General features: G+C 39.4%; 1 protein-coding gene and 1 pseudogene across 1 annotated transcript; both read left to right on the top strand.

The window, feature by feature from the left end:
- On the top strand, positions 1-1,018 carry LOC101714426 (serine/Arginine-related protein 53 pseudogene; annotated as a pseudogene).
- A 9,800-nt stretch (positions 1,019-10,818) lies between these two features.
- LOC101714091 (olfactory receptor 1D2) lies at positions 10,819-14,281 on the top strand. Its single transcript, XM_087191627.1, has one exon. It carries the CDS (start codon positions 12,386-12,388, stop codon positions 13,316-13,318), a length of 933 nt encoding a protein of 310 aa, XP_087047753.1. The 5' UTR covers positions 10,819-12,385; the 3' UTR covers positions 13,319-14,281.
- Positions 14,282-15,656: the final 1,375 nt, after the last annotated feature.

Genomic DNA, 15,656 nt, shown 5'->3' with positions numbered 1-15,656 from the left:
ATGGGATGCCGGTCATCAGACACTGAAGAAAAAAGCAGAAACAAGAGAAAAAAGGAACACCATAGACGGTCATCTTCCAGCAGTTCTTCAGATAGTAGAACATACCGCTGAAAGAAAGGTGGAAGAAAATCAAGATCAAAGTCTAGATCTTGGTCCAGAGATCTTCAGCCTGGTTCACATTCTTATGATAGAAGATGCAGGCATCGGTCAAGCAGTAGCTCTTCTTATGGCTCTAGAAGAAAACGAAGTCGAAGTCATTCAAGGGGTCGAGGGAAATCTTATAGAGTTCAGAGATCTAGGTCTAAAAGCAGAACAAGAAGGTCCAGGTCAAGACCTTGTCCACATTCCCATAGTCAAAGCAGTGAAAGGTCCAGTCACAGAAGAAGCCTTAGTAGGTCCTGGGATAGAGATCAACATAAAGGCAGAGATAAAGAGAAAAGAGAAAAGAATAAAGGCAAGGACAAAGAATTGCACATCAAACGTGGGGAAACTGGAATTATCAGAGCTGGATTAGAACATCTGCCACCAGCTGAACAGGCCAAAGCCAGACTACAATTAGTTCTTGAAGCTGCTGCAAAAGCTGATGAAGCACTGAAGGCCAAAGAAAGAAATGAGGAAGAAGCAAAGAGAAGAAAAGAGGAAGACCAAGCCACCCTGGTAGAACAGGTGAAAAGAGTAAAAGAAATCGAAGCTATTGAAAGTGATTCTTTTGTTCAGCAGACATTCAGATCAAGTAAAGAAGTCAAAAAGTCAGTAGAAACTAATGAAGTGAAACATACAACTTCAGTATTAGGACCAGCATCTGTAGTAGCTGATCCACCCAGTGTTGAAAAAGAAATAAACCCTAGCAGCATCCCTACTGCTATCAAGTACCAAGATGACAATTCTCTGGCTCATCCAAATTTATTTATTGAAAAAGCTGAAGCTGAGGAAAAGTGGTTCAAGAGATTAATTGCTCTCCGACAAGAGAGATTAATGGGCAGTCCTGTGGCCTAAGTAACAATACATTGATGGTTAAAGCAACAGCAACTTTGAAAATTTAGGTTTTTGAATCCCAATATTAACTTTCGGTCTTAAAAAGAACTTAGCTTATTATATAAAAATGTAATATTATTTCATCCTTCTCTCATGTAGGCTTGAATATTTGTTGATTTGAACTGAATCAAACATTGTGAATACCAAAACTAGAATAAAATTTTAAAATGCATGAAAATGTACCGTTAGCAGAGGATTTAGCTCAGTGGTTCTGCCGCCTGCCTTGCAAGCGGAAGGACCCAAGTTCGATCCCCGGTACCAAAAAAAAAAGTCTAAAAAAAAAAAAAGAAAGAAAATGTACCGTTAATAAAGCTATTCCTAAAAATATCAATGTAAAAAAATAAATGGCACTCAGTAGTGTTTTATAGTAAAAAAAAAATCCACACAGGAGTTTATTACCGGCCCGGACCCGAGCCGAGCATCGGCCTGGAGCCCTGACTGGGGGGAGACAAACATGTTTTATACACCTTTGAGGCCAACTGTTTCTAGGCCCCCTGTGGGATAGAACTAGTAAAGCAAGCAAAAGGTACAGAAGCAGAATGTCCTGCTGTTAGAGCATTTGTAAAACAATAGTTGATTAATTGTTATTTTTAAAGAGACTTTCTAAGGGGAGGAGGTTTTAAGCTTCCTCCTTCTGAGTTTATCTAAAGAGCAGGCAGGTGGGTCAAGCAGCAATATGGAGTCTGTCTTGCTAACTAGGGTCCTTCAGTTTCTCCCTCTCACTGTGTTGTGCCCAGATTACGAAGTCCCAAAGACCACCAGGAGGCCGTTTCCGATGTAAGCACAAGAGGGTCGTTTATTTAAGCTTAAGCAGGGACTCTCAATTGTCACCGACACAGCGGATCGAGATTGAGAGCCCCGAGTTCCAAATTAGCGGGGTTTTTATAGAGGTTACAGCAAGGTTTGGAGATTCTCCACTTAGCAGTTACATGATTGGTTAACATTTAGCGAGCATGAAGTGTACATTTTTGATTGGCTGAACTCATCAGGGTTAAGGGGGGATTATGTATAGGTTTTACAAAAGAAAAGAAGGACAAAGGTTAGTGGGCAACTGTCACGTATTGATGGTCAGCAGACACGGTGACTAATGGTCACGACCACCCAGCACTGACAGTCAGCACATTGACAGACTGTTCCTACAGATAGTGGGCCCAGGATGTTCATTTCCTGGGTAAACAGATGGCTGAGTAATTAACTTAGGAACTTTGGTTTGTTACAGATTGTATCTTTTGTTCCAGAGCAAACACATTTTAACCATTAATTTGAGAGGCTAGGGGAGTGGTGGATTTTAGCAAAATGGAGTCGCTTTGGTCTCACAACTGGTGGTCCTAGAGTTTGAAACCAGGGTCTTGCACTTGCTGAGCTACACCCCCATTTTCTTTTGCAATTCTTTTTTTTTTCCTAAGTGGCAAGGAGCCTCAGATCCTCAGCTCAAAGCCTCACTTAAGCACTGGGGGAAAGAAGTGAGCTCATCCACAATGTAGAAGCTCAGAAGAACAAATAGCAGGCAAAAATGTGTTATACACAGTCTACAGCATAGCCACGGGTTACTCTAGTTTCCACTCAAGCGCCAAAGGATCACCACATCAGTCCTCCACAGTCTGATACATTATTGTATAAATAGATCCTCACTATCACCTACTCCCACTAAATACTGGCATCAGCTCTGAACAATCACTCAGCCTACAGGCTCTGGCAGGCAGTTCATCTGAATAACTTCTATGTTGGGGAATTTGCTTCCTCCTTATCCCCCTTGGCTGGCATAGAAAAAAAAAATTTAAGTCTTCTTGGTAATAGTCTGGTCCATCTTTCTCACTCTATTTTATTCCCTAGTTCCTGACCTGGACAATACATCCCTTTATATGGGAAGCCCATGATGATTTGTTGCCTCACTGTTTTCTCTCCTAGGCTATTGCACCTCAGGCCTGTCACAGATGCCTTAGGGCATCGCCACCTCAACATCCTGTGCCCTTCCCTGGGGTCCCAAGGTAAGCAGAGGCTGCTCCCGTCTGAGGGAAGTGTGGGAACCCTGCTTCTCTTCACCCTGAGAGCATATTTTCCTTCTAGAAACAGGTGAAAAATATCAGAAGTTTGAGGAATCATTTTAGAATAGATTTCTCTTAGCCATTACCGTAACAGCCTCTCAACCTTACAGTAAGGTTTTAAGGTTGGAAAAGTATTGCTCTTTCTCTAAAACTCAGGGTGAAGTAAGCATTATTACTCTTATTTAATGTGTGGCAGAGTGGTTAGGATGTGAAATACGGAGAAATGGGAAGGGTGTCAAATCCCAATTCTATCACTTAAACAAATTTGAAGAACTTACTAACTTTCTAAGTGTCAGTCACCTCATCTAGAAAATGAGGTAAAAGAAATAAATATTTTGTTGAATACTACATTTTATATTGAGATATATATATATATATATATAAATCTGACCAAATAAAGAGTATCAATTTGTTTGTTTGCATAACAATCATATGTGATAAACTGGACACAAACTTCTGACTCAAAATCTCCTTTCACTATACCACCTGGAGTGGAAATCTTTGGTTTATCCTACTTGGGAGGTTTTTTACCTTCTTGGAGGGGCTATTGTTTTACCATCATTTGGAAATTTTTTAGCCATTCTTCCTTTGAATTTTTTTCTTCTCAGTACTGAGGATTAAACTCAGGGCCTTGCCACTGAGCTACATCCCTAGCCCTTTTTAAACTTTGTGACATGATCTTTCTTGAATTTCTCCATGCTCAGTTGCAAATGAAGGCCCTTCCTTTGGGAAAAAAATCCAGGATTCAATCAATCTTAGGATTGATTCTGATACAGGAGATGAAATATGAAAATATTATATCTCCCAACCTATTAGATGTCTGATACACCGAGTTTATGTTCTCTAAAATAGAAGAATGAATTCTAGGAACAATGGAGGTTAAGAGTAGGAAAATATTTATGAGAGGATAGCCCCTGAGAGGCAGGAAAGGTCCCAAATGGGTAGCCAGGGACCCCACTCTACAGGGAGGTTTTATAGAGCAAAACCCACATGGGTACAAGTATAGTTGCTTAGGAAACAGTGATCCAATGGGGAAACAAGTCATGTAACAAGGGTACATGGAAAGAACAAAGACTTTTTCTAGGAAAAGATGAGTCTGAAGGTCTTGGTCACCCACTGGAGTGATTAGGCCCGGTGTTTGTCTTTTGAAAAAGTATGCAGGCCTAGTCATTCTGTCTTTATCTTGAGGACTGGTCTCTAACAGATGTCTCTGGCCAAGGTTGTAATGTGTTTTACCTTTGTCCTGACTCTCTCCAGGGCCTAGCCCTATCTGACTGCCTATAATATTTCTACCTAACTTAGCTGTATAATAATTCCCCAGGCAAAATCTCAGAGGTAAATCTCTAGAGCTTAGTGTGGTGAGATGAGCAATCTTTTCTCTGAGTGGTGCCCTCCCCAGTACTAAACATTTGGTAGAAGAATGCAGCAGCCTGATGTCCTCTCAGCTTCCCTCTCATACCATGGTACCATCATCAGCTTCTAAGCCCGATCAAGAGCCATCAGGCTTCTGTGTCCTTAGCCCTCCACACCAAACTAGAGCCTCCATTCCACAGTGGAGTGATCAGAAGTCTTCCTCTCCTCCACCACTGTACATAGCTAAAGGCTCAGCCCCAGTAACTGGCTGCTTAGGGCAGGATGAGAAATGCTGAAATCCTGTTTCTCTTAGAAAGAAATCCTTCCTGCTATAACCCCAGGGGAGAGGGATCTGTGTGCCCTACATTACAGCAGTCTAAGTTGAGGCGGGAAGGATCAGTCTCCGTCCAAACACCACAGACTCTCAACTTCTTATTTTTCATATCTTTACTGAAATCTATGTTCATTTGCTCTTTAAACTTAGGCTCACTCCAGGGCTTTAAATAATCTTTTTTTTAACAGTTTTCACCAGTTGCATTGAAGAGTAAGCCACTTGAGCTCGTTACATCACATTCACAGGAGTCAAGTGCATATTCCTTTATATTTTTAAATTTAATGATCCTATTGTTCATCCAAAAGCATGAGTTCTTGATAGTGGAGCAACTCTTTTGATAGGCGCAATATCCCATGCCATTAATATTATGCATTTTTAAATTTTTTCTTTTTTTTTAATAAAGAAAGCCTTTTGCATAAAGAGATCATTCACCTGATTACTTGAAATAATATCTTTACTTTAGACCACTGAGTCTGTTCAAATGACTGTTTTACTGTCTTTTCACATATAAAGAGGCATGTTGGCATTTACTATGAGTTCTGTAGGATACATGGAGTACAGTCACCAAAAGGAAAGGTTAATTATAAAACTGCTGTGGTTATAATATGAAGTCTATAAAAGAAGAAACAAATGAAGAAAATTGTCCTAAAATGAAGGAAGACATAATTTTTAGATTGGAGAAGATACTGTATCAGATAAAGCAATGAAGGTGAAATACTAATAAATAAAAACAGGAATTTTTAAATGTTAAGAATAAAGAAAAATTATGCAGACAGAAAAATAAGATCACTCAACAAGAAGAAATTAGAAATAAATTGTAATACAGACTTGGAGAAAGTTTCTCCATCACATTGTTGAGTGAATGAAGGTGACTGAATGAAAACAACCAGAAGTATGATCATTTAAATGTCAAAAGGGGTTGCTTAGGGCTGGGGATTTAGCTCCGTGGTTTCACTGCCTGCTATGCAAGTGCAAGGACCCAAGTTCGATCCCCAGTACAAAAGAAAAGGGGGGGGGGCATTGCTTGGGGAGAATTTAGGCAAATTTTTACTCTCGATTTATACTTTTCTGTATTGCTTGAGTTATTCACACTAAAGTTCTTTTATTTATAATCCATGGATTGCAATCCAGGAAAAAAAAAAACTATTTTTATGTAAATAGGGAAGGATGGAGGGGGTGAAGGGCACACAGGTAATGGGGGAAAAACAAGAACTAAGATACATCATGTTCAGGTACAAGCACGCAAGGATAAATGTAAATGTATTGTATACCTAAAATGTACCAATAACTATATATATATATATATATATATATATATATATATATACACACTATTTTCAGAAAACAAATTCCATGGAACTTCTTAAATGTTAGAAATTGACATTTAAGTAAATTCTAGTTTAGGGTGTAAGATAATGCAAGCTAAATCATACCAAACAGCTATGAGAATGACACAGAAAAAAGGAGCTATAGAACAACTTATTTATAAATATGACCACAAAAGACTAAATAAAATAATAGCAAGTTAATTTCAATAGTCCTGGGAATGCAAACATAGTTTAACATTACGTGAGCCATTAGTGTTGATAGACACTGAAAAAGCATTCAATTAAGAATGAAACAGTCATACCTACTTATTAAAATACTATCCAAAAATATAAATAGGAACACAAATGCTAAATACACACACCCTCTTCTGCTAAAAATCCTATCATACTCTTCACTGCACCTAGAATAAAATTTTAAGCTGTGCATGGTAGGGTACACCTGTAATCCCAGCACTCTGAGAGCCTGAGGCAGGAAGAACATAAATTTCAGCCCAGCCTGGGCAACTTAGCAACTTAATGAGAACTTCTCTCAAAAAAAAATTTTTTAATTGGGGTGGGGGGACATTGGGGATGTAGCTCGGTATGAAGGCCTTGGATTCAATCCCCAGTACCACAAAGAGAGAGACAGAGAGACAAAAGAAAAGAAAATCTTTTTTTAATACTGATGACATTTTATATTTATTAAAGGTAGGGGGAAAAACCAGGCTCTATCCTGTGAGTTTGGCTCAACTAAAAGTAGGAAAAAGCAGAAAAAAAACCAAAACCAAAAACACCCCACAGCATAGGGTGGGCTACCATGAACAGACATGATAGCCAGAAAATTTTAAATCTTTTTTTTCCCCCCATTAAGTTTATTAGTACATTTTCAGTATACGATACAGTTATATTCATCATTGGGGTCTTGTACCATTACATGAGTCTCTTGGTTCTTATTTTTTTTCCCCTTCCCTTGCCCTCCCTTCACCCCCTACACCCTTCCCTATTTGCAAAGACTTTGTTTCCATTTTTTTTCCTCTTCTCATATTTTTTCCCTTCTCTTTTTTCCCTTCCCCTACCCCTCCCAATTCCCCTGCTCCTTTAGACCTTTTCTTCCTGTTACACAATATCAGTTATACATTTTTTAAATTACAATATCAAGATCTAGGAGACATAACCACAGATTTTACAGAATTTAAAAGGATATAGAAAGCATATTACAAAAATCTTTTTTGAAATAAATTTGACCACTTGTAAGAAGTACCTTGGAAGACAAATTAATGAAACTAACTCTGGAGGAAATATAAAATTTGAATAGCACCTATCAAAGAATGTATATTCCTAGCTTGAAAACCTACGTATATGCCAACAGCAGGGTCATAAACATTTTAACTGATAAATTATATCAAACAATTAAAGCAGAAAAAAGAAGGAACACTTCTCCCCTCATTTTAGGAACTCAACATTGTGCTAATCCTAAAACTGGATAAAGGTAATAGAAGAAAAAAGTATGAACATAGATAGAAATTTGTTTAACAAAACAAACTCTTAGAAGTCAGATCTGGCAGTATGTAGAAAGTGGTTTTGTTATAGGGACGGCAGTGTTGGTTTGGCATTGGAAGATCCACCCCCAAAAGTCATCATTTTAACAGAGGAAAGGAGAAAGCCATATGATCCTATCACTAGTTGGAGAAAGAGTATTGGACTAAATTCTACAACTGTTCGTGGTAAAAGCTATCAGGAGACTAGAAGTAGAACAGAACCTTCTCAACAGATTAAAGACATGTACTCCATACTTCCAGTGAGAATGCCTTATATGAATGGAGAAGATACAATGCTTTCTCCTTAAGGTGGGGAACAAGGGCAGATATGCTTACTCTTTATCTGTCCATTAAACTTTGAAACCTAGGCCCAAACAAAATAGTCTGGCAATAAAATGACACACCTAGGATAGGATTGGCATGGGAGAAGCAAAATCTTTATATGTAGATGAAATGATCATGTACAGGGAAAATACTAAGAAATGTCTAGGAGCCCCTAGAACTTGTACTTGAATTTAGCAGGATTAGAAAACACAAGGTATATATAAAAATTCAGGTCTTATAAATGAAGAACTGGATATTGAAATTTAAAAGTTATGTAGGAGTACAAAGGACCCAGAAAAGCCAAAAACAAAAACAAAAACAAAAACAGTGTTGGAAGACGTTTAGCACCCAATTTTAAAACTTCTAAAGCTACAGTAATCAAGGCAGTGTTGGTGTAAGGAAAGACATATAGATCATTGGAATAAAACAGAGAATCTAGAAATAGAACCACACATATATGGTCCACTGAGTTTTGAAAGATTATTTAACATTAGCATTTTATAGAATATAAACTCGATTCAAGAGTGGAGGAAGAGATAGTGTCTTCAACAAATGGCACTAGAACACCTGGTATCCGTATATAAAAAATTAACCTCAACCCTTTTTTTCCATACATGAAAATAACTTGAAGGGATCTATGAACCTAAATAAGAAAGCCTAAAAGTATAAAACTTTAAGAAGAAATTATAAGGGAAAATATTTATGAATTCAGGGTAGGCAAGAACTACCTAGGATACAAAAAACATGAAGCATAAAAGAAAAAAATTGATAAATGAGATTCCATCAAAATTTAGAACTTTAAATGACATCATTAAAATGAAAAGTAGTCCTTAAACACACCATATTTACAATGCAGATAACCTATGACCAGAATGTATAAAGAATTCTTAGAGCTCATTAATGGACAACCCAATTAAAATGTAGACATAAGAAGGTGATAAATAGCTAGTATAGCACAAGGAATGGTGTGCAACTCTAGAATTAGAAAAATACTAATCAGTACAATAATAAGATTGAATTATACACCCATTAGGGAGATGAAGTCAAAAGTTTTAAAAGCCTTTTCATGACTTTTTCTTTTTGTTGGATTCTCCCCCTTTGCATTTAATTTGTCACGCCCAATGGATTCATTCTGCTGGGTTTCCTGGGGTTGTGATCCTCATTGTCTTTTCCTAGGGTATTGTCTAAAATTTTTTGGAGTGCCGGTTTGGTATTCATGAAGTTCCTGAGGTGCTCTTTATCATGAAAATATCTTATTTCTCCATCAATTTTGAAAGATAGTTTTGCAGGGTACATCAATCTGGGTTGGAGGCTGTTTTCCTTTAGGGCTTAAAATACATCACTCCAAGCTCTTCTTGCCTTGAGGGTTTGCATTGAGAAGTCTGCAGTGATTCTGATGGGCTTTGCTTTGTATGTGATTTGTTTCTTTTCTCTCACTGCTTGTAGAATTTTGTTCTTCTGTTGGATTTCTGGAATCCTAACTATTATATGCCTATGTGTAGTTTTTTTTGATTAAGGCTAGCTGGAGGCCTATATGCCTCCCTTATGTGTATGTCAAGTTCTTTTCCCCTCCTTGGGAAGTTTTCTGCCATCACCTCTGTGAACAGTTTTTTAATGTCATCTGCACTCTCTCCTGTTTCTTCATTGACTCCAATCAGTCTTAGGTTATTCTTCTTTGCATCATCTAGCAGCTGCTGGATTGATTTCTTGTGTTCCCTTACAATTTTAAAGCAAATTTTCTTTTCCTCCTCACTAATTGCAATCTTATCTTCTATATCTGAAATTCTATCCTCAATTGGTTCATTCTGCTGTGCAGACTTTCGATGGAGTTTTTAATCTCTTGGAAATCTGTTTGTATCTGTTTTATGGATTCCATTTGTTTCCTATGTTGGGATTCCATCATGTTCCTCAGATCCTCTATTTTTTTATCTGTGTCCTTTCTAGATTTATTAATCATGTCTTGCACCATGAGCAAAATCTTTGCTGTTATCTGAGTAATTATTTCTGATTTCATTTTTCCCAGATCCTCTTTTGTTGCCAGTTCAGAGAGTCCAGGTGGTTGAGTATCAGATTGTTCCATCTTGTTTCCCTTTGGGGTTGCTGTAGGTGATCTGGAACTCTGTTTTTGAGGCTTGCTTATGTGTTTTCTCATTTCCACGGTTGGGGGGGTGCTTCTGGCGCCCATGCAGCTCACCTTCCCTAGGGAGCTTCCTTCCAGGTGCTGGAACCAGCTCACCTTCTCTGCCCTAGGAGCCTGGGATGGAGGTGGGGAGCTTCCTTCCGGGTACTGGGATGGCTGAGCTTCTCTGCCCTCTGGGTTGGGAGCGATGGGACTCAGTACCATGGTCTGGTGGTCCAGTGTCCTCTGCGTGTCTTTGTAATGTGGAAGCAGGTGGCTGTACAGAGGAGTGGGGGGGGGTGTCCAGTGGATTGTTGCTGGGGCACGGGCTGATTCAGTATGTTCCGTGTGACTCGCGACCTCGGTAGGGCCAGAAAATTTTAAATCTTAACAAGGCTCTGCTTGACCTGTCCCTCATTCCCTGGATAATCTCATATCTCACCAATCTCCTCTTCACTCTAACCATTTTTGGTTACTTGACCATATTTAGTTTCTTAAACATGACAAGATCATTCCCACCTCAGGACCATTGCCATGAAGCTCTCTCACTGCAACACTCTTTTATAGAGACTCCACAGAACTGGATTTTTTCAAATTTAAAAAAGCTGGGCCCAGGATTTATCTCAATGTCACTGTGCCTGCCTCACAAGTGTAAGGTCCTGTGTTTGATCCCCGATACCAAAAAAACAAAAAACAAATTGAAATAGCTACTAAAAGGGGAATAGTGGGGCCGGGGATTTAGCTCAGTGGTTTCCCGCCTGCTGCACAAGCACAAGGACCCAAGTTCAATCCCCAGTACCAAAACAAAAGGGGGGGAATATTGGCAACCTATCTTCAAATAGAGGAATTCTATATAAGTGATGTATTTTTTTCTTTCGTGAATTTTTAAATTTTTATTCTGTATACATTAGGTTTTCAAAGCCAACAGAGTCCAATATGTTATTTTAATCTTATTATTTTGAAATGTGTTAAGATATAAAATATTGACTTAACTGTTCCCAAAAAAAAATTACAAAAGTGTCCCAATGGTATTTCTTAAATGATGCAAACTTTATCTGCTACCATAATGACCTATTAAATGTTTTGTTGTCTATCTATGAAGTTTCTACCAAGTTCCACCAACCTGTTCACCCCAGTATCAGTACCACACTATTCTAGAGTCCTGGACATTTGATAGAGCAAGTGTCACCTTATTACAGTACTCTTTTTCAACATTGCCCTTCCTTATTTTCATGCTTCATCTTATACAAAATTAAATTTTGTTTCCTAAAAGCCCCATTATTATTATGACACCAAACAGGTTTCGTTGCAGGTTAATCTAGAAGAATATATGGTTTTGCAATATTTCATCTTTCTATCTGAAATCTGATCTGTCCATTTATTGAATTTTTACTTTAACCTCACTGAAGAATGTGAAGGTCTTGCCTGGTTTGTGTTAATACCTTAATGCAGATTTGTTTGTTGGTAGCATAGCAGAAATCATTTTGCATTATATTTGGCCTTATTTTTCTGATCATTGTTATATATAAAAATAATGGATGATATTTGTTGAGTGCTGACTGTATGCCAGCTCCTTGTATTAAGCACTTTATTACTTATTTGTATCTAGCCATGACCCTTGAGACTCTGCCTAAGTTTTCACCATTAGCAAGAAACACAACCCAGACCTAATTTTTGGTACTCTGAAACCTCCTTTTTATCTCTACTAATCTTTCAGTAGATTGTCCTGCTTTTCCCAGATAAATCATCATATCAATAAATAATTTTTCCTACTCCTTTCAAGTATTTTCATTTATTCCTTTTAATCTGTGGATTGTACTATATCCATTTCCTATAATGCATAAACCTGCATAAAATATAATTTTTAAAACCTATACAATATCATAACATACTATAAAATTGTGAAATATTTAAAGAGTTTTGTAAGCAAATAGAATTTAAAGTAAGACTTAGACATTATTCCTATAACATCAAGTTGCCAGAATAGAAGTTGCAGGAATGATTACACTGCATAAAGACTCTCCAAGTTCTGTTTTTGTGCATTTATTAATTTGTTGCTTATGTTTTTTAAAAATTATAAAATTTGGTCTAAGATTTTTAGGGAGACATAGTCTTGCTCTGTTGCACAGGTCATCTATGAACTCCTGAGTTCAATCTATTATTCTTCTTTAGACTCCTGAGTAGCTGGGACTGCAGACTTATGCGACAGAGCCCAGCTCTAAGATAATTTTACTGCAAAGAAAACATGATTTTGCTTACCTTCATGTCCTTATCCAGTTGAGAGCACTTGGTAAGAACTTGTTCATGCTCATATTGCAGAAAAGTGGGATATGGATGGAGGCAACCAGAGTGAGAACTCTGAATTTCTACTCATAGGGCTTTCAGAGGTTCCTGAGCAGCAACAGATCCTGTTTTGGATGTTCTTGTCCATGTACCTGGTCACACTGATGGGAAATGTGCTCATCATCCTGGCCATCGCCTCTGACTCCCGCCTTCACACTCCCATGTACTTCTTCCTGGCCAATCTCTCCTTCACTGACCTCTTCTTCAGCACCAACACAATCCCCAAGATGCTGGTGAATCTTCAGTCCCAGAACAAAGCCATCTCCTATGCAGGGTGCTTGACCCAGCTCTACTTCCTGGTCTCCTTGGTGGCCCTGGACAACCTCATCCTGGCTGTGATGGCATATGATCGCTATGTGGCCATTTGCCACCCTCTCCACTACACAACAGCCATGAGCCCTAAGCTCTGTATCCTGCTCCTCACCTTGTGTTGGGTCCTATCTATCTTCTATGGTCTCATCCACACTGTCCTCATGACCAGAGTGACATTCTGTGGTCCTCGCAAGATTCACTACATCTTCTGTGAGATGTATGTCCTACTCAGGCTCGCGTGTTCCAACACCCAAATCAATCACACAATGCTAATTGCCACAGGCTGCCTCATCTTCCTCACTCCTTTTGGGTTCCTGATCATGTCCTACATCAGTATCGTCAGAACCATTCTCAGAATACCCTCAGCCTATAACAAGTACAAAACTTTCTCTACCTGTGCTTCACATTTGACTGTGGTTTCCCTCTTCTATGGTACACTTGATATGGTATATCTGCAGCCCCTCCATACCTACTCCCTCAAGGATTCAGTAGCCACAGTGATGTATGCTGTGGTGACTCCCATGATGAACCCTTTCATCTACAGTCTGAGGAACAAGGACATGCATGGGGCTCTGGGAAGACTCCTAAGGAAACCCTTTCGGAGGTAAATGTGAGGGTAATTTGGAAAAGAAGCAATGAAGTGGAGACTGAGAATATTCTTCACCATATGCAAGTCATTATCCTATGTGTTTGTTATGCAGCAGTAATTATGACATAGCTTCAGCTGAGAATGAGTATATATCTGTGGTGGTGACAGGACATGTAAGTGTAGCCAGTGTTCCCAGATCTCACTACCCTTGATAATAAATAAGTTCACACTAATACTAGTACTAGAATTTTTCAGTATCAAACTTTTCAACTCACCTGGACCATATTCAGCCCCTTCTGACAATCAGGAGATGGTCAACAATGGATTTCAGCAGCAGCCCACAATCCTGAGAACAGGCTTCCCCTTGTCCTCAGCAGCTGGCTGGCCTGCACATTCCTCTTACAGCAGCCCTACCCACCTGTAAACTGCAACTGGCCCACCTAGAATGTTATCTTATAAAGGTTCAATGAGCTACACAAGAACACAGATATATAACTACACAAGATCAGGAAACAAATGCATGAACAAAATGTGAAGTTCAACAAATGTATCATAAAAGGGAACTAAACATAATTGAGAGTTACATAATAAAATAACAGGGGCCGGGGATTTAGCTCAGTGGTTCCGGCACCTGCCTTGCAAGCGCAAGGTCCCAAGTTTGATCCCCAGTACCAAAAAAAAAAGTCACTATAAAATAACAGAAGTGAAATAAATTGATAAAGAGCTTCAAGAACAGACTAGATCAAGCAGAAAAAATGAGCTAACTCAAAAACAGGTTATTTTTAATTATCCTGTTGGAGAAATAAAAAGATAAAATGAAAGAGTAAAGAATATTTATGGGACTTAGAGGATAACAGTATACAGAGTATGAAGTTTCAGAATAAGAGGAGAAATGGGAAGGAGCACTACTTTTATTTTTTTAAATAATGCTAGGAGTGACACCCACAACATGGTGAAAAAGAGGTCTCAGTGCCTCCCACCCCACAACGCCACAAACACAGAAGTTCACCTCACAGCTGTCCCTAGGTAAGAGCACCTCAGTTAAATAAATAAATACTCAAAACTCAGGAAAAGGCCTCAGACATCAAATGGACCACAGTACCTAAAAAAAAAACTGCATTAGAAGAGTAAGAGAAATGGTTTCACTTTACAAAAATCATCCATTGTCCTCCCTCAAGTTGGCAAAATGCCGTCAAGATAGTATTTTCCCAGACTTACAATTATTTACAAGAGAAAAGAGAACTAAAGGCAGACATCCAACTTCCCTAGCCTTCCAAGATGACTCTCAGGAAGCCCACTTGGGTGTCACTTCATGGGGAGCCATTGGAGCAGTGGCATAGCTACACTGCCTGGGGTCAGACAAAAACAGATAGGAGGCATTGTTCTCAGCAGTGTCAGATTCTGGTGGCAGCTCTGTGTTATGGCCAGTGGAGGTGCCCATTATGAGGTACCAGTAGTATAGCCCACTCACAATGCTGAACAGGTTGCCCCAAAAGCATAGTGCAAATTTCAATCTGACATAAGTCTCTACACAGCCTCTATGGCCAGCCTCAGACCCCATTCCAGGGCCCACCCAAAGAGAGTCACAAAGCATTTCAGCAAAGCGCAGGAGGCAAGACTTGTGCCAAGGGATCATTCAAACAGTGGCTCAGCACAATCTCAAAGCTGATCCTAAGACCTTGTTCAGGGAGCAAGATGTCATAGCACTTCCTGTCAAATCACAGGGGCTAGATCTGTACCACTTGGGCATTCAAACAATGGGTCAACTTAGCCTCAAACCCCACCCAAAATAAAACACCCAGGGAGGGAGATGCCTACCACACAGTCTTTTAGCAAAACACAGGGCCAGACTTAACACCACCCAGTAGTTCATACCATGGCTTGGTTCAGCCTCAAAGCCTCAAAGCCCATCCTAAGCTTCTACTCCCACAGGGAGACAATCCTCAACTGAGTATAGCAGTTGGTCCCAACCATCCTGAGAAAAACTTGGCCTGACCTTGAGACCCATTCTGCACCCAGCCCAACTGCAGAACTCAAGTAGTAGATCTGGGCAGGGAATAGACCCTGTGTTCCCATCCAGTTAGAGGTGATCACGGTGCTCAGCCAGCAGCTTTGCCTGACTGCAGAGCCCAGCCAGTAGTCTAATTGGAAAGTGGATCCTAGCCCCATCTCAACCTCAGAGTAAAGGTTTAGGCTCAGGGCATGAGAGAAACCTGACAATAAGTTCTGCCTTTCCCGTGTCATTGCTACATCCTGGCCCATCCAGAATCACTGCTAGGTTTTATAGTGAAGGTTAGGTTTCCAACACTGAGCACCTAGGAGGCCCTGGAGGGCCTGGTACTGCAGCTGAGATCCTG

Source organism: Heterocephalus glaber, unplaced genomic scaffold, assembly GCF_053883595.1.
Source record: "Heterocephalus glaber isolate CG9 unplaced genomic scaffold, H.glaber_assembly_v1.0 deba00001564, whole genome shotgun sequence".
NCBI classification, from domain to species: domain Eukaryota; kingdom Metazoa; phylum Chordata; class Mammalia; order Rodentia; family Bathyergidae; genus Heterocephalus; species Heterocephalus glaber.
The sequence above is the reverse complement of the archived record's forward strand: the minus strand, read 5'-3'. Positions and strand labels throughout refer to the sequence as shown.